Source organism: Thamnophis elegans, chromosome 5 (genome assembly GCF_009769535.1).
Source record: "Thamnophis elegans isolate rThaEle1 chromosome 5, rThaEle1.pri, whole genome shotgun sequence".
NCBI lineage: Eukaryota > Metazoa > Chordata > Lepidosauria > Squamata > Colubridae > Thamnophis > Thamnophis elegans.
Window position 1 is genome coordinate 53,889,804 of NC_045545.1, and position 25,246 is coordinate 53,915,049.

A 25,246-nucleotide genomic window follows, 5' to 3' on the forward strand; every position below is an offset into this window, starting at 1 on the left:
TTCTTATATAAACCTGTTTAAACATGAAATGGTGTGTACAAAGATATTTGTTCTTATTTCGTACCTGTAATAAAGTATGATTCAGTGTAACCTCCAACTCTGCAATCTGATGTGCCAGATCCTCATCGTCATCATGGATTTCTAAGTCCTCCTCAGGTATTGTTTCCCAACTACTTTGATGAGCTGCCAAATTATGCACCAATTCATACTGTCCTGGTAGAGCTAAACTGATCCGTGTCTGTCTTCCGTGTGTGAAACGAATTCGACGCCTCTTACAATGATCCTCACTGCTAATTTTGGTGGTAGGTAGCAGTCTCTTTCCCAAGAGCATGTTGAGTAATTGGCATTTGGCATTACAGTTTTGTCCGAAGATTAATAAGCATGGGTGACATCTTACTGTCAGCTGGAGGTATTCCTCCTCATGTCGAGGAAAAGCAATTGAACTTAGCTGTCCTAAAAAAAAAAGCATATAAATCTTATTAGGAATTTTATCCTGCAAGGTTGGCACAAATTTCCCCAAGATTAACCTTCCCATTGAAGTGCCTCCTATATGTGTTGGGACTTAATTCCCAGAATTAACTAGCAAGCGCAGCCCTGCACCTTATATTCCCAATATATCTGGAAGATGTCCATAATGGTGCCACATTATCCTAGCCACATCAATTCTAAAGTAAGAATAAGACATTCTTCTGACATTTCAAGGGTTTTTTTAATTTTTAATTAAAGTGTAAGCATTCATGGATCACTGTCAACTTTATTCTAGCCCTAAGAGGACTGGATATGGCTTAGAAGCTCCCACATATCCAGTCTGTTCTTCCTTCCCAATGCCAGCAAATACACATTTAAGTAAAGAGGAGGAGAAAAAGTAGCAATCCAGAATCTTGTGCTTTTAATTTATATAATGGCAGGAAATCGAATAATCATCTTGTCCACAGGCCCCTTCAAGTTTTAATACAATACTAAAACTTGAATTTATCTTAATATTTTCAGTTGAGGAGAGGCAGCAGCAGCAAGGCTCCATCCATAATGATACTGTCCCCCCTGCTCCCTTTCTATTCCCAGAAGCTGTTATTTCCAAGGTTGCTGGTCCATCTACTCCATTGTGCCCAGGCTGCCTGCCTCCATGTCCTATTAAATTATAGCCTGAGAGGACTTTGCAGAACAATAAAGCTTCAAGCCATTCTATCTAAAGACAGTTAATCTGAAAAAGTAAGGAGTCATGTGTTATCCCAAAATGTTTATGTTCCACCACATTATCATAATACATAGGCTACTAATAAATTCAGAAATACAAATCCTATCAATGATTATGAACTTTACACAGGATATAAAATGTAAACAAGCTAAAACAAGAGTTATTTTGCTTGACCATATTGCCAGCGTTTCAGAGAGGGGTCCCATTCCTTGAACACTCCTATATTCACACCATAATTGTGCAGCTTATTTCCTCCTTCATAAGATATCCCACCGTTTCCAAGATAAAATTATCCTTTACCCCAAAATCTAAGCAAGGGCAGACTTTTTTAAAGAGTTGGACAGGAATTAATTAACATCCGTGAGGAAGGCCATAGCAAGTTACTTCTTTATGGCTACCAAAAGAACTACAGCGCCCTGTAGTTAACAGGAGTCAAGCTGAAGCAAAGTGAGTCTTTAACATTAAAAACATTAGACAAAATTAAACACAGCTTAAAAGGTTTGCCATATGTCTTCAACGCAGATATATTAAGTGCAATTCTATGTATTAATGAGCCTCAGTGGTACAGTGGTTAGAGTGCAGTACTGCAGGCTACTTCTATGCTTAGTTCCACTAACTTAGCATAGAAAAGCCGGCATATTAATGTTTACATTTGTCATTGAAGCATAGTACTTTCAGTTATGGAAAAATGTAATTATATAGAAAACAGAACTATTTCTATATGCTATTTATCAAATATAAATGCTAAAATGCAATTGTATTTTGTTTGCAGATTAATGCAATAGAAAGCACATAAAAGCAGAAAGTGTTCTGCTGAAATTAAAATGGGGCTGCTATAACACCCATAGTAAAAGGAGAAAGCTCTTTTCTGCAAAACCTGAAAACCAACATTCAAATTGAACATGGAAGGTATGTTGAAATGTAACTTTAAGCCCACTGTATGCTGAACAGGTTTGTGAGCATTGTTTTCCCTAGGGAGTGCATCTCTAAAACCACAGGTAGTACACTTTGTTGACTTAATTTCTTTCACCACTCTAAGATTGTTTGTTGACCAAGTGTCCAAGTGTTGCCAACTTCTATTGTTTTGGTAATAAAGTAGCATTTCAAATATTTTCTGAAGCCAAAAATGTAACTGCAGAAAGAAGATTTTCTTATTTTTAACTAATGTGGGACATGATACCAAGTGTTATTGTCCCTAGGCCCAGAAATTTGAAAATCATGATTATACAACTGAAACTGAATTAATCAATGAAGATCAAATTAGTAGGTTCCTTTAAAAACAACATACATTTTTGCTTCAAAAGTCATGACATTTTTAAAAAATCATGCTAAAAGTTTTTGAAAAAGAACTATGCAATGATTTTCTTTTATTTATTAAAATCCATTGTAATCAGATTGTTTTTAAGATTAATGTGACTGTTCCTTTCCTAATACAAATACAGGTTGTCCTTCAGTTTTGAGATTGGAATTGTTGTTGCTAAGTGATAATCCCAGCAGTCCTAGTGCCCTTGTAACTCCAAGATATGTGAGTCATTAAGCAGGAAGTGGTGGGAATCTCAGGAAAAGAACATGGGGGTGTACTATGGAGAGTTGGGGAAAGCCTTGGGGGAGGGGGCTGGCGTAGGCTGTGTGTGTTGGGAGAGGCTGAGGGATGCTTAGGAAGTCTAGTGAAGGCCGTATGTGAATGCAAGAAATCCAAGGATGGTGCCATAGGATATGAGCACAAGAAGGCTGTAGGCAGGATGATCCAGTGGGGCATGAGCTAAGGAATACAGGAGGGGGACTGACCTCCCAAAGAGACTTGCAACCTTCCCTGCTGGCTTCCTCATTGGTTTTCCTCTTGAGAAGCCAGCAGAGAAGACCACAAATAGTGATCATGTAACTGCAGGACATTGCAACCATCATAAGTGCCAAATATCCTAATCATGATCATGTGACTGCAGAGGCACTGTGGCTGCTAGAACTTTTGAGGACGTAAGTACCATAGGAGCCAGCTTAGTCTATGGTTAAGGCACCAGGCTAGAAAGCTAGACCTGCCTTAACCATGAAAGCCAGTTGGTGACCTTGGGCCTCTCACTGTCTCTCAGCCAAACTCATCTTACAGGGTGATTGTTGTAGAGAAAATAGGAGGAGAAAGGTGTGTTGGATATGTTTCCCACCTGGAGTTATTTGTAAAATAAAGATAGATAAATGAATGGATGGATGGACGGACGGACAGGACAGGCAGAAATGCTTCCCCTGTCCAGTCGTATCAGACTCTAGGGGACGGTGCTCATCTTCGTTTTTTCGCACAAGGAGTCAACATTGTCTGAGGATATTTCCATGGTCATATGCCCAGCATGACTATACGCCAAGGCACATGGAACGCTGTTACCATCTCACCAAAGTGGTAGCTATTTATCTATTTGCATTTGCATGCTTTCGAACTGCTTGGGGTATGCGTATGTATACACCCACACATACATACAAACATACATATTACAGCAGTGGTCCCCAACCCCCGGTCCGCGGACCGGTGCCGGGCCGCGGAGTACCTGGCACCGGGCCGCGCAGCGGCCGGGGGCCATGATCCCTGCAGCTGGGCGCCGTGGCTCTCCTGCTGCGCCAGCCGCTCCTCTTCCAGCCGCTCGCCCAGCGCGCAAAGCTCCCGGCAGCGGCGCCACAGCTCCTCGAGGCGCCGGCGGCTCTCCTGGTTCTGCGCGCGCAGCTTGCGCAGGTCCTCTTGGCCCAGGCGGCCCCCTTCCAGCTCCTGCATCGCCCGCAACTCGGCCTCGTATCGCTCCAGGCTCTGCGCGCAGCTCCAGCTCACCACCAGCGCGTAGTCGGAGGCCAGCTGCCGCTTCTCGGAGCGCCCGGCCCGGAGGACGCGCGGGGCAGACAGCAGCGCGGCTGGCCGCTGCTTGCGCGCTTCCTGCAGCCCTTCGTGCTCGGCCAGGAGCTGCTCCAGCAGCGCCTCCAGAGCGGCGCAGTCGGCCCACAGCCCCTCCAGCTGCTGCCGCCGCCGGGCCAGCTCGGGCTCCAGGTGGCGGAGACGCAGCTCTCCAAGTTGCGCGCTCAGCCTCTCCAAGCTCTCCAACTCGTGGCGCAGCGCGTCCCTCTCCAGCTCGCCTTGAGGTGATCTCAAAAAATAAGCTAGGTTGGATATGACTGGGATAAGATTTCCAGATGTTGACTTGGCTCAAGTCACCGGTTCCTTTTTCTTGCTGAATGAAAACTCCTGCATCATGGTTGTATGTAGGATGTATTTAGAAAAATTCAAGATGGGAACCATCTTGGTTTTTATGTGATGCAAATAAAAGAATAAATAGGCTTTTAATTTCATAGTCATGGCTATTACCTTGACATTTTCGATGTCACTCTGACACCCTTGTCCCAGATAATTTGGTGAATGGACAGAGAGGCTACCAGCTAGTAGTAGGCTGGCTTGAATGCACTTACTAAGAAAGGATTCACAGTGAATTCAATGAATAACATTTTTGGGTGATCATCAATCTGATGGGAGCTATATATCTATTGCAGCATTTACCTGCAAATTTAAAGGAAGTCCAGAAAGCGATTGCAATCTATTTGGCATATATTTACAAATACATATTGAAAATAATGCAACATTTAACATTTTCTGATCATGGTGCTGTCATTGGTGTACTATCCTGGTAATTAAAAATGGTGTCTGTAGAAGAATAAAAATGTGGTTGTGTGTTAACAAAAGAATAGAAACTATAAGCATATAATCTTCCATTCAAATAGTTAGAAATTAACTAGAAATAGTTAGTCCAGTTTACAAGCAACAGCCTGACGGTAGATCAGTTTACTGAAATATGGATTACTTAAAGGGGTACTCCGGGCTGGGAGTTTTTTTACACCCCCACCCCCACCCCTGCGCGCGCTCAGCGGGCCACGGTAAAATTATCACAGGCTGACTGGTCCGCGGCGATAAAAAGGTTGGGGACCACTGTATTACAGGATCACTGTAAGTGCACATTGCATATTATTCAGCACCACTGCAACTTCAAATTATCACTGAACAAGTGGTCAGTAAGCAAGGACTACCTGCATACTGGATAAATATTTGGTTCCACCACAAAACCGCGTTCAACTAAAGCGCGCTCGACGAAACCGCGTACCTGACGTCATCACAGTGCAACGAAAAAAGCACGCTGTGAACGCTAAAGCTAAAATTAACCCCTAAACCTAAACCTAACTCCCCTAAACCTAACCCTAAACCTAACCCTTAACCTAACGCTAAACCTAACCCTAACCCTTAACCTAACGCTAAACCTAACCCTAACCCTTAACCTAACCCTAAACCTAACCCTAACCCTTAACCTAACCCTAACCCTAACCCCAAACCTAACCCTTACCTTAACTTGAATCGGCTTGCTTTCAAAGCGCTTCTTAAAGCGCCCTTTTTTCTCCGCGGTTGCTGTTGTCGCGCTGCTGATGACGTCAGCGATGCGCTTTAATCGGGCACGCTTTAGTGGACCGCGGTTTTGTCGTGCCACGAAATATTTGACTATCCAATTCTAATCAGAATTCTTACTGTTGAAGCAGCTTGCTATGCCAGTATCATATAACTCAGGAGACAAAGGATTTATGAGTATTGGTTGAAATTGTCATAGTGTGAAGAGACAGCAAAGCAGCAAGAAGCAATCCAGTAATTAAATTTGCCTGCATAGTACTGGGCAACCATCTTTCCTTTGAATAGATTTGTAAAGGGAGAGAGATAGCACTGTCTCTAAGTCTCTAAATAGGTCTCTAGGCAGGTGGTTCACTGCAATTAATTAATACCCTTCATGAATATTTTAACTTCCTATCACATATCTGTTGCCTCATGCAGAAGGCTATTAAGGTATATGCAGAAAATACTTCACAGTACAATCAATATGTTTGCAAATATAATTGCTTTTCTTTTTCACTTGCATTCTAGCAGGTTAAAGAGGTACAAAATAACTGAATTGAAGAGCTATCAATCCTGAAACCAGGAAAAGAATTCTTGATGTATAAAAATGAATAATTAGTAATAATTAGACTAAATCAATTTGAAGGTGAAATCATTTAATACCTTAAGACAATACATTTAAAACTTTCAACTATCTAGAACAAGCTTATACTTTTTATAAATGTTTTTATCAGTATGTTTTGATAATTATACATATCTAATAATTGTTTGAATGGGTCCCTTATTTAAAATACAGTTATACGTTAGTTCGTAGACAATAACATGGTGTTTTCAATATTTTTTTAATTACAATACCAATAAACTCTATCCAACTGAGCCAATGGTCAGTAAGTATGAATGTTGCTATATAAAAGAATTTGAGGGCTCTGGATTGGCTATCCTTGCTTTAAGGATAAAGATCACAGGCAGGCATTTAAGCTATACTTCTTTGTAAAGCTCAGCATGATTAAACAAGAATCTGAAATTCACAACTAATGGAAATGACTAAGTTTATTTGAAGCCCTTTAAATTTGTTTCAAATCCATATTAACTGTGCATCAAATCTCCAATTAGACACCATCCAGCTAACCAAAAATATTGCTTGAACAAAGCTATTACTAAAGAAACTGATTTCTGGTTGTTAAATAAACTGTTCAGCCCACTAAAATTAATTGTGACAATAGTTGTACAAGATTTTTATTCAAAATATTTAGTTGCAAATTTCGTCTCCATCCCCAATGTATAATTGCATCAGTATATTTACCAATAAGCTTGGTGGCTTTGAACCAATTACTCTTTCAACCCAACCCAACCCAACCCAACCCACTCCATTTCACTATTTCTGTTTGTATTGTGAGGAAAATAGGAAGCAAGATTATTATATATGCCACATTGAGTGAAAGGTGGTATATAAATCTGATGATGATGATGAAAAAAGTATAGGGAAAGCTATCTTCAATTTATAATTTTCCAATTTTTGGTACTTCTCTCTTATGCCACACATTTATGAAAATATTTGAATCAAAGCAATGTCAATTTAATGGAGGTTGAAAGAGGATAAAATTATTTAGAATAAAAACTGGAAAATCAGGTAAGGAAAGGCAGAAAACATAAAAACTAACATTATTTTTAATGCTAGTTAAAAATAACTAACCTCCCTCTCTTCTTGTCCTAATCTCCCTCTGTTCATAAATGTAATTTTCACCAAAGAAGCATTTTGTAAAGTTTAGTTTGAACTTTACTGTTTTTGCTCAGTTATATCAGTTTCTATTTCAAATGGAGATTCCCAGTGTGATATTACCTGTTTTTTCTTCTTCAAATAGCTTGGTGTACCATGGGTCTCATATATTGGTGCACCATGAGTCTCATATATTAAACAGGTCCACATATTGATAACCAGGAAGGATGCTGAGCCTAGCCTCCAAATAGCATCTCCAGAAATCTGTGTGGCTCTCACAATAAAGGTATTCTGTGTTTTAAAAGTTCCAGGCTCTAGAATGGGGCATCTATTGAATCTCTGTGAAGTATAATTTTTGAAGTTCTTGAAATGTATGTCTGGATATGTATTATTGTTTATTATTGGGTATCATACTTTCTTATGTAAACTATTGTCAGCCTTCAGAGGCAGACCACACAGGAAACACAATCAGATGAGCTATTACTACTTTATTGTAAGGCTACATTAACAGAATTTTGCAAGTCTGAAAGTACAACTCTCCTGCCACTCCTTTATAGCCTGACAAATTGGGTGTTGGGAAGGGGGATCCCTTCTGAGCCTCTTTTTCTTTCCATTATGCAGCTGCAGGCTTTAGGCTCTTTTATGCAAACATTATCCTAGGCATCATCTCTTCTTGCCATCTCCCAAGATCATTTCCACATACCATTACATTATCCCGGAGTCATTCCACAATCAGGTGCCCATAAAAGCAATACATAAATCAACAAAATCAATATTAAATAAATTTAAAGCTACTGGAATAGTTTTTATAGTTTGAGTTATTCAAAAGCAATGTTAAATTTGGCAAGATTTTGTTTTACTGTTCCAGGTAAGGATCTGAAAGTTTATGTTCTTCTGAAGAAAAACCGAATAATAAAAAAAAACAACCCTTCTTAATTTCATTACTTATTGTTGATGTAATTCTGAAATAATAAATTGTATTATTTTTTTCAGCAGTCTATTTGAAACTTTTTAGCATTAAAAGGATTTGGTGCACTAGCAATTAAAATATGAAAGGATGAACAGGCAAGTCTTAAAATTAATAAGCAGAAAGCAAAGTTTTTAATACAAATATATAAAAATACAACATCAAAAAGAATTTATGAATAAAATTGTTTTCAAGGTCAAAAAGAAGGTAAAATATTTGGGTATCACTATAACAAATATGACTTTATGTTATTTCAAAATAATTAAGTAAGACAGAATGTAGTTAAGAAAATGTTAAAGTGGGACAAAGTTATTGGGCAAAATTTCTGTGATTAAGATGAATGCTTTGCCTAGAATGGATACAACAAAGCTAAGGTTAATATAGATTTTGAAAATAATTATCTCAGCTGTGCCATTCTGAAAATAAGTACAAACCTAGATGGTACCAGAAAATACCTTTATCAGTACAAGAATCATTTATGGATGAAAACTTAAAATGATTTAAATTTATAAAACTAATCATATTAGAATTTTTTTTCAAAGGGAATGTAAAATAATATTGAGAAGATCTAATAACAAAAGGATATATTAGGATTAATGGACAGAAAGCTGGAAAAAAGTCATAGAGCTTTATTTATATATAATATCTTAGCAGAAATATTATTATATGCTCAAAAATGGATCTGACTTCCCTGATTAAAGAAAAGGCAATATAGGGAAAGTTTAGTGCTGAATAGAAATCCCTTTAAGACTTTTTGCATTAAAAAATGAACTTATGATTTGTGGCTTTGATGATTAGGAAAAAACTAGATAATAGAAAAAAGAAAGCTTTTGTTTGTATAGCATAGAGTAAGAGAAAACTTTTTAATTATATTGGCTGCAAATAAAATTAGAAATTTCTTTCCATTTCTTTTTATATTTTCTTTTTTGCACTTTTATCCTTTTCTTTCTTTCCTTATTTCTTTACTTGATTTTTGTTAGGTTTCATTTCCTTTTTAAAATGTTTAATATAAAATTATATTAAAAACAATGTAATGCTTAATATGCTAAATCAAATATATCTATTGTTAATTTCTTTGCCAGCAACTATGACTTCCTTACTACATGGTTTAATTTCAAAACGTGTAATGATTTATAAACTTCATAAACATATTTTACTCTGTATTCATGCCAAATATTGTACTACATGAAGCTGTTCTCAATCAATCCATGGGTATTGCACCCTTTTCTTCCTTTTGCATGTGACAAGCCAATTTTCCAATATACCTATTATTAGCATTGAGGATTTCATAGCATGCAATGAAGGGCCCAAGCTAGCTCAAAATTCAACTACAGATCAATATCAAATCTGTGCTGCTTACTAAAGGACAACCCCCACCCTCCAATAAGAAACATATCGAGCTAGTTGATCAATTTAGGCAAGCTATCAAGTCATTCTTTACAATATTTATTAAGGACACAAAGGATTGGAATATGAAATGCAGGTAAACCATAGGAAATTACTATAATTTTGAACCTGCTAAAAAAAAGCTGTGGAACTTCAGAAATGAATATTATTCAATATTTTCCATTAAAATTACAATATGTTCTACAGAAACCATCCTAAAACCTAGGCCTGTAATTTCTTTTAAGGCACTGAGAACTACACTTGCAATCAACTAAATATATATTGTAAAATGTTTTGTTACTATTTTAGCATACTCACTAGATTAGTCTAATAAGGTTTTGATGGAAAAGAAAACTTGGGATATTTTTAAGTTAGGAAACATCTAATTAAAAAGCCCATTGTTTTTAATAGATTTGTTTTTAGAAAGATACTAAAGAGTTTTTTCCCCACAATGGCAGAGAGGCCTAGCATGAAATATTAGGCCACATGCCTATTTAAATACAATATAACCTGAATAAAAAATAGCTGGAGTTAATTGTACAAAAGACAGAAATGAATAAAATTTAACTAGTGATTTGTTTCATCATTTCACTGAAAAAAAACAAAACACAAATGAACCATTAATGGTGAACTGTGCAGGAGAAAGTGAAATTAACTTAAATTACCTTTTACAGAAATATTTCATTGATCTCCAGAGTAACAAATTTTGAAATAAACTTTTTTTCATGTGGTAATATCAGGTTCATAGTTGCTTATTCTCTGGCTCCATGCACTCGCAATCATAACAAAAAGATGAACTAAAACTATACCATACTTTAGATCTGAAGGTAAAGTCTTTCAGAAGGTGGAGGCAGGAATATAGATTTGGAACCATTTACACCGAATGCACCTTTTCCTATGATCATATTGCACAAGTTGTGCATGGTCCTAGTATGAACCAGAGTTTATTCAAATGCTGCAAATACACAAGAAGCATCTCATCTTGGAAGCAGTATTGCATGTATAAATTTGCCCACGTCTTTGGATCCCAACAGTATTAAAGCACTTTTACTTCCATTTCTATTTCAGTATTATATCAGTTATCAAACATAATTTGGTAACTAAAGTATGCAGAGTATACAGTTTGTTTCTATATATCTTTACGCCATCTATTTCCTATGGGACAAGGGAAGCAGGAGAGAAATGTCTAAATTAACTGTTTAAATTATTAATAGTTTAATTTATTAAACAGTTAATAAATTATTAACTGTCACATTTTCCCATAATGGATGTCTGCACACCAAGGAAATTAAATCTGCTTCAATAATTTCTTCAGATTTTCTTCGGATTTTCCTAATATAGGAATTTTGGTCTAATCCAGGAGACATGAGCCACAGAAGTCTCTAAATCAGGGGTGTCGAAGTTCCCAGACTTACGTTTTGCTGGAGTAGAGAAAGATGGTTTACACAAAGTTTGATCAAAGACATTATTGAAAACATATCTATAATCCAGCACTGATGAAGTTACCTAGTTTGGGTAATGAAATGTCTGCAAGAAAACGAGCAGGTTTCAGAGAGCACTAAGGACCCCTCATTTCAACCGGGAGTTACAAATATTCTCCTTTATTAATCCAAGATATAAAGGAAGGACTTGCACAAAGAATCAGGAACCAGGTGAAATCTACAAGCTAAAACACAAAAATTTAAAATATAGAGTTTAAAAACAAAAAAGTCGGGTCTATTCAGAATCACCCTGCTCACAGTAATAACTAGCCACGGACCAACACCAGAAGCTCTCCTGTCAGGTCAGATGCCCTAACACAGAACTGCAAAATAAACAATTTCGGCCAACCTGCCTTCCATTGAGAAACTCTGCACGAGTCAAAAAAGAGGGCCATGAAAATATTTACAGACCCCTCGCATCCTGGATATAATTTGTTCCCTACCCTCAAAATGACAGTATAGGGCATTGCACACCAGAACAACTAGACACAAGAACAGGTTTTTCCCCAAATGCCATCAATCGGCTAAACAAATAATTCCCTCCCCACTGTCAAACTATTCACTAAGGCTTCATTACTATTACTGTTAGTCATCTCATCATTCCTATCACCCATCTCCTACCACTTATGACTGCAAGACTGTAACTTTGTTGCTTGTTTCCTTAGGATTTATATTGATATTGTTTCCTGATAGTTTATTTGTACCCTCTGACTATCATTAAGTGTTCTACCTTATGATTCTCCTTGAATGTATTTTATTCTCCTTAGGTGCACTGAGAGCATATGCACCAAAGACAAATTCCTTGTGTGTCCAATCACACTTGGCCAATAAAGAATTCTATTTGTGCATCTATAGCAGGCCTTCCGTTCAGGCTTCCTTAAGCACAGAGTTGTCCAACGTGCTTCCCTGCTGCTTTCCAGGCACCTCCGAAAACCCTCGTCAGTTTCCATCAATTCGGGCGGCTGCCTTCACGTCTCCCACCTGCCTTTTCTCTAAACCGCTGCCCCAATCTCGGCTTTTCTCAAAGCCGCCCAGCCGAGCCTACCCATCACCCCGTCCCATATATGGGATTTCCGTAAAGCGCGGGCACTTTTCCGCTTCAGTGAAGGCCAGCAAAAGCCACGGCTGCCTGGGTTTCTTTTCCAGACGCCCAGCCTGAAGGGGTGCCGGGAACACACACACCCTGCCCCCACATCGCCCATCGCCCGAGTGCAGGTCTTTCTCCATGCCGCCGTCCGTTACGCCTCTCACACCTACCAGTCTGCAGGGAGGCACCCCCACCAGCAGGGGCGCTATCAACGGCCGAAGGGGCGGGGTGTTGTTCAGGCGGCTCCTCCCCGGGAGGCCCAGCATTAGCAACGGGGAAAACAGTGGGGCCTTGGAAGTATTTGATGTCGCGGAAGAACTTCTTCGTTTCGCGCAAGTTGTGCTGCAATCGCGTTAGGTGCCGGTTGTAGTGGCCGAACGTGCGGCATAGCTCGCGGTTTAATCCTCCGCCGGAGCCGCGGACGGTGGGGCCTCCGCATCCCTCCGACATTTCTTCCGCCGGGGCTTCAACTCCAGAGTCCTCTTCCCACCAGGGGAATGGGGAGTCGTACGATGCCAGGCTGTCGCTGCCGCCTTTCCCCCAGCCTTAACCTCCAGCTCCCCTGTCAGCAGCGATGCATCAAGTCGCACTGCGCAAGGAACGGAACCTTTATCCGGGCGCTCTGCCGGGGAGAGGGAGGTGGCCAGGGGCGGACTCCATACGGATATTTTGGTCGCCTTGAACTATGGGGGATGTAGTCGTATTTGGGAGAACTTCCTTATTATAGGAGTTCTTTTCTTTATAAGAGGCCTCTGAAAACAGGCGCTTTTCCCGAACTGTATCATGGCTTTTGTAGTTTTCAAGCTAAACACAGATGTTTTCCGTTCTCTTCCAGGGCTAACTTGCTGAAATTAAGGAGCGGGTTATGAGAGGCTTTAGACTAGGTATAAATGGGAAAATAGAAGGGGAAAGCAATGAATGGGAACTTTAAAAGAATATAAAACCTCCAAGTGTAAGAGTATGATCGGTAGGAGATTATGAAGTTGACTCTCTTGTGAATATTATTTCAAATTTCTTTCCTTGGAAAATAAAAAAAATGGCTCATTCTCTGAATCGAATTAAGGATGAAGCAATGGTAACCTGTATTGTTGCCAATAATATAACATACATGCGTTCAGGTAGTCACAAGAATCAAGTTTGGAAGAGATGTTAGTGTAGCTAAATGAAATGATTGATGGGTGAATTTTCAACATGATTTAAACTTTTCTCCAATTGCAAAGACTAGGCATACATAGTAATTCTTATCAATGCATTCTTTAATTACATGAGTAATTAAAGCCAATGTATCATCATACAGAAATCAAATAAATAAACCATAGCAAGCTAAACTGTTTTGCTGAACAAATGCATATCCTATAATATTTTGGAAGATCATTCCTCTAAAGCTTAGTAAGCCTTTAAGGAATAGTATCAAGTGAGAGGCAGATTAAGAGAAAACTTTGGTTCTTTTTGCATTCATTTGTCTAAATATAGAAATGACAGCTTAGGAGAGTAAGTGGAGTGACTGAAGAAAATTAACACATCATTCAACCTATCTTTTAATAGAAAATTAATATTAGGAGAAGAGGAATAGTGGTTGCACAACAAAGTTGTAAACAATAATAAAGGCAAAATAAAAATCAAATAAATAGTACGAGATATATTACTGTTTCTTACATTTGAATTACATTGTCTCCTCAAAGCTGTCTAGGCTTAGATTACCTCCTAAAGTAGTACTCTTTTTTTAAAGCTGTTATGCAAGTAGTTATTTTGAGTAGTTGCTGCCAATATTTTGAGCAGTTGCTGCCAATGCAATGTTATTATGTGATTTTTTTTAGGATCCAAAGGGTTGAGTTCTGGTTACCATGGACATACATACAGAATAATTTAATTGTAACAACAAAGTTATTTTCCTCAACGCATACCCATCCTCATGCTGGCAGATGTAACTCTGGATAATTCCCATAAAATAAAAAAGGAATCCTTTATTCCTACTTCATTTTGAATCACCTTCAATACCCCTTGGCCACTATGAACTCAGCTAAACTGAAAGGATTATACAGGTCTGCGACTAAAAAGCTGTTTGATTATTTTCATCTAATTTCCATGTATTTTGGTGTGATGAAAACAAATAAAATATTGAAAAAACTCCTAGACGTCATGATTTGCCACAACATGCAAAATTGTCTTCAAATTTATCAAAAAAAATTAATTTTTGGTATTTTTTATATTATGGGTTTTTAACCAAATTTAAAGTCCAAATTACTATTAATTAATTCACATAAGTGCAATTCATGTTAGCTCGTCATTCTTCAACCGTTATGTTATGGCTACGCGAAAGTGTATTAATTTGCCAGACAGTTTCTGTTTCATCTCTGGTGAATATACAGTGTTGAAGCAACAGGAGAATATTACAGACTTTGTGAAAAAAGTATACTTTGCATACTTTGGACTACAAATTGGAGATCAAGATAAAGTTTGGGTGCCTCATAAAGTGTGCAAACGGTGTGTTGAGGACCTCCGAAACTGGTTCAAGGGTAAGAAAAAATCTTTCCTATGGTATGGCGAGAGCAAAAGAACCATAGTGATTATTATTACTTTTGTTTATGCGATGTGAAAGGGTTTAATTCCAAATGGAAGCATTCCATTTCATACCCCAATCTTCACTCAGCAATTCGTCCCATCCCCCATGGCACAGATATACCAGTACTGCTACCTTGGAAAAGATACCTAGCTCTGATGAAGGTGAAGTCATACCTGAACCAGATGATGAATCAAGTTCTGACTTTGAAGATGATACAAGACCAAATTGTTTTCTCAGGAGGAGATGAATGATTTGGTAAGAGACTTGAATCTTCCCAAAGATGCCGCTGAGTTACTCGGATCAAGGCTGAAAAGCAGGAATTTATTGTTGCCAGAAGTGTCATCTTCATGGTTCAGACCTCATGAAAAGGAGTTCGTTCCTTACTTCACCCAGGAAGACAAGTTGGTTTATTGCATCGATGTCGAAGGTCTGATGGGTCAATTTAAAATCCAATATGATTCAGAGCAATGGCAACTTTTTATAGATTCTTCAAAAAGAAGTCTCAAAGCAGTTTTACTCCACAATGGTTTTTAAGCTTCCATACCTGTAGGTCATTCCATACACTTGAAGGAAACCTATGAGAACTTGAAATTGGTTCTTCGTAAACTTAAATATGAAGACCATGGTTGGCAAGTGTGTGGGGACTTGAAGGTCTTGTGCATGCTCCTCGGGCAACAAGCTGGGTATTCCAAATACCCTTGTTTTCTGTGTCTATGGGATAGTTGAGACTGACAAAATCACTGGACCAAGAGTTGGCAACCGAGGGTGCTAACAGTTGGTGAAAAACTTTGGTACCTTCCCATAAAGGTCTTCTACCACCTCTCCACATAAAATTGGGATTGATGAAGCAATTCGTAAAATCACTTCCAAGAGATGCAGAATGCTTCAAATACTTGGTCACCAAGTTTCTATGCCTGTCGGAGGTAAAATTGAAGGAAGGTATGTTCGTTGGCCCAGACATTAGAAGGCTTACAGTTGATCAAGAGTTTGTCAATACCATGACGGATCCTCAAAAAGAAGGGTGGATTGCCTCTAAAGAAGTCGTACAGAAATTTTTAGGCAATAACAAAGATCATCACTACAAAAAGATCATCGGAATAATACTGAAAGCATTTCAAGCTTTAGGTTGCCTGATGAGTTTGAAAGTGCATTTACTCCAATCCCACTTTGACTACTTTCCTGAAAATTTGGGAGCTGTGAGTGAGGAACAAGGTGAACGATTCCACCAAGACATTAAAAAGATGGAAAGGAGATACCAGGGAAAATGGAGCATTATAATGATGGCAGACTACTGTTGGATGCTTCAGAGAGACATTCCAAATGCTACTCACAAGTGTATATGCACCAAGAGGAGCCTCACAAGGAAGAAGAATCGAGTTTAGTGTGTGTAGGTGAGCTCATTTCAGTTCAAAAAAGGATTTTCATGAAAATATAGTTACCTAAATTGTCAGGAAATGTGATGTCCTATGACAAAATGGAGGTCATTTTCGGATTCAGCGCACCAAAAATCATAAAGATTACATGGAATAACCAAAACAGCTCTCGAAAAAAAAAATTCTTGCAAACCTGTGCTTTTTGTGCAAAAAGCGTTGTACCATAATATTGGATTTTTGTGGATCACTCAGTTTTCTTTTTTACTAAAGAAAATGCTATTAGAACATAACATTTAATTTCTCCCAATATTAAAATAGTCATATCTGCTTAACCAATTGGCTTGAATGTCGCTATCAATGCACAAGAAAACCAGAGCCAAATCTCATAATTAAGCACAGTGCTTAGTAAATTTTAAATGAACGTGCACAGGATTGTATTTATTCTCACCATTGTCTCTTATTCACAATTGTCAGACAAATTGCTTTAAACATGTATCAATAAGTTATGGAAAGTGTTTATTCTGAAGAAATTAGGTTAATGTCTTCTTATCAGTACATGAGTAAAGGTTCTGACTAATGAACCCAATAGTGATTCATAGTGGTCATGCAATAAACTCTAGTAATTGAGATAATAAGATAATGTTTTGTATAAGTTGTTCCACAGAATTTTGTTAATTGTATAAGCATCATATCCCATTCTGCTATATTCGCCAACATTAAGTTCCCTTAAAATCAATATAAATATTATTGCTGGGCCATAACACTGAATTTTTGAATGCTTGTATTCTTCTTTTCTAAACCCTGGGTTAAAATGTTTTATGGGATCAACAGAGATATAAATGGAATCAAAATGGACTGCATAAATATCTCACCTTGCTTTAAATCAAGGCATAAATTCTATATATATTAAGGCTCTTACATTTGCTTACCAAATCATTCCAAAATGTCAATGTATAAGCAAAGGTGGTGGATGTGAAGTCCTTTTTCTCATTTCTTTTTTTGCTTTAGTCTTGTGTTGCATTGAGGAAGGCTAAAACCCATATGGAATCTTATTCTTTTTAAACAATATGATAACAACTCATGGTGCAATACACTCAGTTTGCAGTCAGGATCCCTTCAGGTTTCTTCTTAATCTCTGAAGGTTTGTTTACATTACAAAGTTTCAATGGTTATCTCAGAATTATTTCAGGGTTGTCATTCAGAGACAATAATCCCTGACTATACCCTCATGGAATTCACTGGACTGTTGTAGGCTTTGTGTTTCTTTATGGACTGTAGAATTGACCACTGCCCTGCACTCCCCAGGGATAAACTCTTTCTGAGGTAGGTGTTTGCCTAATCGTAGATGAGGTATCATAAAACAGACAGCCCTGATCGTACTAGAATCTGAGCTTTCTTTTACTTGCTTAAACTACAGTAATTCTCTGCATTATGATTTTAAAATCTAAGATACTAAAAAAAATCAGTATTTGATAGGCAAAGATAATTGGTTGTCTTGGGAACTGGTAAATCTAGTCTTTTGGTCATCTCTTCCATCGCAGCCTAGACTTTAGTCATCTTATCTTCCAACCAGAAATCCTGTAAGATTTCTCAACATAAATAAAACAGTTCTACATCAGCCTTCTCCAGTCTGATATCAACAAGATATGGGTATCGCAACCACCTAGAAGCAGCAGGATAGGAAAATTCCACCCCTGCTCTTTCTTTGCCTGTTAGCATCACACCCTTTCCCCTCATTTTCTGGCCCACACATCTTTCCCAGCCTTTCTGTGCTTACACCCATCCTGCCCCTCCCCAGCTTGGGCAGCACTCATATACTTTGGAGTAAGAGAAAGGCAAGAAATAAGAGAAATTTGATTGAGTGGTAAAGTATCTGGGAACAGAAGTGAGGAACAAAGGGCTTTTAATGGTCCTTGGGGAACATTTTATTTCATTCACACTCATGCAATTCCTTCCACATAATTGATCAAACATGTTGGACCAGGTCAATAATTGAAGACAGTTTAAAAACATGATTTATGCTATTCAATCATATACCAGTATCTATCCTACTTTGACTCTGCTGAAATAGGATTTTCAGGCTTTTATATTTCAAAAACTTGCAAAACAGATTTGAACAAGTTGATAATGGGTCTAAAGGGGAAAAAAAGTATACTCTACATCGTCAAAGACAAAATGCTTTTAAACCATACATAATGTTTCAAATTGACAGTAACTCTCCAACTTTATGTTACAACTATTCCAAAGCAGATAATGGTTTCTTTTTTTTAACAATAAGCTTCAGACTATAAATATTTTGAAGGCTCCTAAACCTTGTTTACTTTAGTATTCTAAATTATCTATAATATTTTAACATAATCCTTAATCTCATTTGATTAGTGTTATGATATGAGACTATTTATTTATTTAAAGTATTTCTTTTTTACCTTTGCTTGGTAGCTGACCCCTGTAAAGTGATCGGAAATATGTAATAATTAATATAGCATTATTCATAAGCTCCTTCCGCAAATAGCTATGACATTTAAAGTTCTTTGGCAGATTATATTGGAAATTATACGGTTGATAACCTATTGATATTACTGCTACTGATGTTTTAATAGAAAGTGGGCAATCAAATACAAGTATGGGGACTAATTCCAGAAAACCAGAAGTGGTAGAGCTACACAGAGTACCTAAAATAGGCCTGATGTAGGGGATAGTGACATTTGCTTATGGGAAGACCCATGCAGATGGTGATCTCTGGTGAGGAATATGCCAGAGTAAGAGCAGGCTCCATTAGTTTTCATGGAAATTCAGTCAGGTGGTATTTTGCTTTGTGGGAACCTTCTGTTTGTACAATTTCCTCAGCTCTCCCATTCCCCTAGGCAGTTCTTAAACACATATTAAGTTGTCTATAGATACCTTATCCAACTGTTGATTCTTGGTGTGTTTGGTCTACCAAGATGGAAATTTTAGAATTTGCACTCCCAATATATCTTAATATACACTGAGGGAAGCTACCAAGATCATTTTCATATGTCGCAAAACTAATTCCACAGGGCTCCAACTGAGACATTTGTGCTAATGAATGCCCCCGAAAGGACTTCCATAGGAAATTATCTTTGTGAAGCTTATGCATATCCTGCTGACTTAGTGAATTATGCACCAGGCACATTCTGATTTTGGCCCTCATGCTGTCTACTGAATATCTTTGAAAACTGTACCAGAGCCATGCCTTTAAAAAAAAACAGAGGAACAATCCAACCGCTTGCTAACAAAATTTGGTAAATCAGAAATGGGTAAAGTTTTAATAATATAAAGGAATTTTATATATCCATCATATTTCATTTTCTATTTTACTTTTTCCTTTTGGAAAAAAACTAGTCATCCATAGTCTGTTGAAGCAATTATCTCTATGATGTAATCAGTTTATTTGAAAGGACGGAGACTGATCTTTTGCTCACAGAACTATATTCTGAACATCTTCATATGACTGAGACTTTTGCTTGAAAATAGTGTCAATGAAACCAGACAGTCTTAACTTTTAATTATGGATTGTTCATAATTGGCTCTGTGAAGTTGATCTGAGCTGACTGTTCAGAATATTTAAGTTGCTTGAATTATTTTTAAAATATTCAACTAGGTTTTCTTGTCCATACTATATAAGAAAAACATTTCTAGCTTAACTATTTTGCATCCTGGTTTTTAAAAGTTAATTGCCATTTATTAAGTAAAAAATATTTTGCAACAGTTCAATTGAAATTGAACTACAGTTAAAGAATGAACATATTTTGTGTTGAGAGATTTATGGTCAGTTTTTAGAACTTTAAATAGCTCTTCTAATAGAAAGTATGAGGTGAAGAAAAGCAAGGAGAATGTGTGAATCTTAGAAACTTGAAGGCAAAAATTTGGCTACGAATTTTAGTTCAGTACAATTTATTGCTTGAAGCAGAGAAGAAAATGGTTGCACAACCTCTTGCTTAGTCAAATACTTTAAGATAGTAATCCATCACCCACTTCAGTGGAGTAAATTCTATTGGATTCCAAAGGGATCTCAACATAGAATTGTTGGATGAGACTACAATTCTAAATGTATGTTCTCAGAAGTAATCTAATTAAAGTCATTGGGATTTATTTACGGGTAGACATTACAGAGTTACATTATACAAAGTCTTGTTCAGACATTCATTTCTGCCTTTATCTATCCTTTTCATTATCTGAAACAGGCTATTTCATCATGTTCCTATGCAATACCATGTCACCTGATGAAGTTATTTTACATGGATTGTTATACATAGGTTAATTAGTTTTTGCAGCTTTTGTGGGACTAATTAATCATAGGAAATTTACCTTTGGGGAAGTTCATTTTGCTATGTTTTCTATCAAATCAATCTCATAATAAATGGTCTTCCCTATACAAATTTTAGGTACATAGATCGTTCTGTTGTATTAAAATGACAGCACATTATATTTGGTCAAAATAGCTATTTTGAACTGTCACAGAAGATGTATGACTTGAATAATTCATTGTGCCAGTTAAGCACCAAGATGGATCATTAGATTGCACCAGGGCAAGAGTTACTATCACTTGATAAAAATCCCATCCCCCTGCTTAGGGGGGCATTGTTGTGGTTCAGACTTTGTGCCAGGCACTGCCTCTCAGCCCTAGGGAGAACTATTGCTGAAAATATGACCAAGAAAACTGCTTACTATAGATTAGTCCATGTAGTCACCTGTAGTAAACCCTAATTGAAAAGTGCATATACACCCCAAAAAAGGCTACTGTTATTTTGCTGGATTATTTTATTTTGGAACTGCAGTCAGAGTGACTCATTTGATGGGATATAGGAAAAGAAATGGCAAAAATATAATACTGTTCTTATGTGTTGAAGTCATACGACTGAGTATTTAGTCTTGAAGTTACTGTGTGTTTTATGTTGTTCAAGTTCTGCATGGACCACAAAGCTCAAAGTGAACATTTTAAACAAGACTCAAAGCAACCTATAAAATGTGGGTCATCTTTTTTGTAGAAGTTAGAAATTGGAACAAAACTGATGTTCAAAGACTTTATTGTTGAAGTACCAAAAGCCTCTATTCAGGCAATATATTACATAAATACAGTATCAATACTGTTGGAAATATAAACGTACCCACAAAAACATTACTAGACTACAGTAAGTCAGATGACTAAGAGCTGACAAACAGCTGACCAAAAGGGCAATATGATTTGAGGAGATTGTTATGGACATCAATCAAAGAAACTCTTAATAGCAGTTGACAGAAGTTAATTATAGATTGCTACAGACATAAATTATGTAACAGCAGTTGACAGTGGTTTTTTATTTTATTGTTGGCCTCCTTTACATATCATGGTTAATTTCAAAGAAAAATCATATGTGATGAATCATCAGGGATTAGTAATTTATTTATTTTTTTAATCCTTCAAAAGTGAAAATTTTGAAGATCCGTGGCTTGGGGGGAAAATTATTCTTACAATTTAATAGTTGGACTGATAACTCTCTCTCTCCCTCCCCCGCCTCCTCCTCCTCTTCACCACCCCCTTGAAAAGACTTTCCTGAAAGTCTTAATAAAGTTTCAATGAATCTAGTACAGTGTATGTCATGTTTACTATAATGGATCTCAAGGTAAAATTACCCTAGGTAAGGTAGAGTAGAACTCAATGATCTAATCTTCTTGAGCCTCTGGCATCATTTAAGTATTTTGGTGTATGGCATTAGTGTCCAGCCAACCTGCCCATTTATTGTAGCCTGATGTCTGAGGAATGCAATGTAGACTAATCCATTTGATGAGCCTATGCTGGGAAGGTCTTCTAAAAACAACCAGAAATAAAGCCAATATTTATTATGAGACTGATTGAAATTGAAATGGGGTATGGGGCCTAGGGTGCCATGGGGAATCTCTGCCATAAATATGATGCCATCCTGCACGTGGGAAAAGCAACAGACAAATCTTCTAGGTCAAGGAAAGCCATATGGTAATTCTAATTTTATATAACATACAACAATATGAGTTGTGAATTATATGTAAGCATGTTATGCATGTTGCTTTCTTGCCTTTTAAAAGTCGTAAGATAAAGTAGGGGGAAGAAAACAAAATGAAATAGTATATGACACATGATGGGCTTCAAATACATTAAAGTCATGTGGTGAAATGTTGGCACATAGATTAATAAATATGATTGAATACATTGAATAAGAACATATTTGAAATAAGTTTGCACTGGAGCATTTGCAGGCTGGGGTTGATGGATGCTGTGGTGGATTCCTTTTGCTACATGCATATTCGGGGTCATCAAACATCTCTCCCCTCCTTTCAATGGAATTGGCAACGAAGTGTATTAATAGAAGTACGAATTCTGTACGTCCTATCGACACTGACATGCACACCTGAAAATGCATAGCGAGAATTCTACCCGAAAAGCAACCAAATGTTTACAGCTGAAACATAGCCCTCTGGTGAAGCTGCGAATAAATTCAAAGCAAAACCAGCCCTTGGTGAGTGGCTTGCGGGTGGGAGGAGTTCCCATGGCAATAGAAGAGAGTTGGCATGACTGATATCAGCCGCGTCCCCCAAAACAGGCTAAGCGGGACCCAATGGAGGGGTTCACGCGAGGAGACCACGCCAATGTCCTCCTCCCGTCCCCGCAACGCTGCGAAGGGAACTCCCGCCCGCACTGCAAAGCCGCAGCCCAGTGCAGCACCATTCCCCTATTGACAGCTCCTGATAGCGAGAAGGGGCGGGCGGCGGGCGGGGGAGGACGAGAGCCAACCGGCCAACCAAACCTGGAAAGCGCTCGAGACTGATACCCTCCTCCTGCTCTCCAGATCCAGCTACGACTTGGATTGGCTAGGCCTGGCTATCAATCAGGTTAGCCAGCCGGCTTGCTAAATGGGTGGGTTAGGCTGAGGGATTTGCTCTTCAGCCTCGGCAGGAACGGCGGAAAGTGGGTTCCTTTTTTTTTTTTTTTTTTGCATGCGTGGGGGAAGTAAGCGAGCAGCACCTGGCCGTCGCGTCAAAAGAAAAGGAGGAAGAGATGCCCTCGGCGGGAGAGAATTGCCACCCATGCAGGACGCTCAGATCAAGATCGCTCTTTCGTTTCCCTAAGCAGTGAGTAGCCTGTGAAAGAAGGGAGGGGAGCGCTAGCAAATGCATACTGTTTGCTCACGCTTCATCCTCCCAGTCAAATCCCAGCCAGCCAGCTCTTTCCCAGTTGCAGTTTTTAACTCAGGCGGTCAAAGTTGGGTGGTGGGAGCGGGTCCTGTCCTGCCATCCAGCGCATTGAGTTGGATGGACATGTTTTTCTTCACAGCTCCACCCTGTAGTCTGCTTACCTCCCTCCGGATCACAGGTGAAAATGAACTTCAGCTTTCTGGGATGATCTGACTTGGTCCTTCGCTCCCACCCCTACCCCGTTTCCCTTCCCTCCTGTTTCTTATCTGCAATGCTTTGGAAAAGCAAGAACCAGAGGCTGACGTCTCACCCAGCATGAAGAGGTGCAAGTCAGATGAGCTGCAGCAGTTAGACGGGGACTCTGCTGGGACAGAAGATGCCCTCCTTCTGCCAACCATGGATGCTAAGCTTGGGGACTCAGCTGCTGCTCCAGTGGATTTGGGTGTCTCCAATCCAAACCCAGCTCCACATCCTGCTACCCGGAGCAAACCTCCTGATTTAAAGGTATTTTTAAAATGCTTTTTAAAAATGTATTTGGCTGGACTAAAGCCCGAACCCCCAACTGGAGGTGTATAAATTATTGACAAGTGCAAAAATGTCACAGGTGCTACATTCGCATATACTTATTTTTAAAGATGCACCAGTCAAGGCAATCGTACTATCCAGCTTGCATGACAAGTTACCAGTGCTGAGTTTTCTTGTGGTCATATATGTTCATTGTTAAATAATAGACTTCCTTTAGTTTGTTGCCTTTGCCATGAACAATATAAATAAAATATATTCTATAATAGTGTGGTGGTTGGGGAATCTGATTTGATCATATTCAATGACATTTTAAGTTGACAGTTCACACCATTATTTTTGCCTATTATATCTTTAGGCTGCAGTTCCATACCCGAAAATAAACCCCAGTGAGCCCATTGGGACCTAAATGTAAACAGACACTGTTACAGAGTTATATTGCTAGTTCTAAATTTTATCTAGTAATTCCTTGACTGCTATTTACTGTGGGTAGAGAGTAAATACAAGTTACTATGTAAAATTTAATAAAGTAACACCCAATTTAGTGAAAATTTAGGCAGCTTGTTAGCCAACATTATGCAATTTCATCCTCGTTTTGTTAGAGATCATTGACTATCAAAAGATATTGATCTTAACAGTAGACATCGTTATAATAGGATAATGAATATAAATGGGTCAGTAGAAGTGATCAAGTGTGGATATGATTATTTTTCTTTATTGTGGAGTATGATTTAATGAACTTGATATAATTTATCTGAACAACTGCAAAATATACTCAAATTATAAACTATAATCTTATTCCCACATAATATACAATATGATATAGATTCTTTCAACAATGGTTTACACAATTAATGATTGTGTGATAATGATATTTGTATGGATTATTTATTACTTTGGAGTTTAAGATGTTCCCAAAATAATTTCCCAGATGGGTCCTTATCATTAACAGTGAATTATTTTTAATAAAATCAGACTAAGCACTGTTTGTTAATCTAGTTAGTAAACTGGTTTGAATATAAAAGTTATAGGTTACATATCGAGTCCTGTTGTAAGTTTGTCAACCCATTTGTAACAATAAAATTCCCCTTCATGTAACCAGGCATGAAACCTTTTATAAGTTAGAAGAGCATTCCTGCTGCTTTTCTTTGAGACTTTAATGAGCCATAAATGACTGTTTCGGGGCACAACCAGATGGTTGCATTATGATATTATTCCTGAATCAGCAGAAAACTATGCCAGCATAAATTGTGCTGCCCTGAACCTTATCCTGTCTCAGGAAAGAGCCAATTAGTGGTGCCAACATTAAAAACATTTATTGCAGGATGGGTTAAGGAAAATGATTGCTGGATTCCCCTAACTACTTTCCCCCTTCCGGCTGAGCAT

At 38.1% G+C, this 25,246-nt stretch overlaps 1 protein-coding gene across 1 annotated transcript in view; it reads right to left on the reverse strand.

Moving 5' to 3' along the window:
- DSTYK (dual serine/threonine and tyrosine protein kinase) overlaps window positions 1-13,855 on the reverse strand; it is a 45,988-nt gene extending 32,133 nt beyond the window's left edge. The window contains exons 1-2 of the mRNA XM_032217701.1: window positions 12,403-13,855; window positions 65-453 (exon numbers count right to left, since the gene is read on the reverse strand). Coding sequence (XP_032073592.1) covers window positions 65-453; window positions 12,403-12,682 — 669 coding nt within the window. The 5' untranslated portion in view covers window positions 12,683-13,855. The remainder of the gene's footprint in view (window positions 1-64; window positions 454-12,402) is intronic.
- Window positions 13,856-25,246: the final 11,391 nt, after the last annotated feature.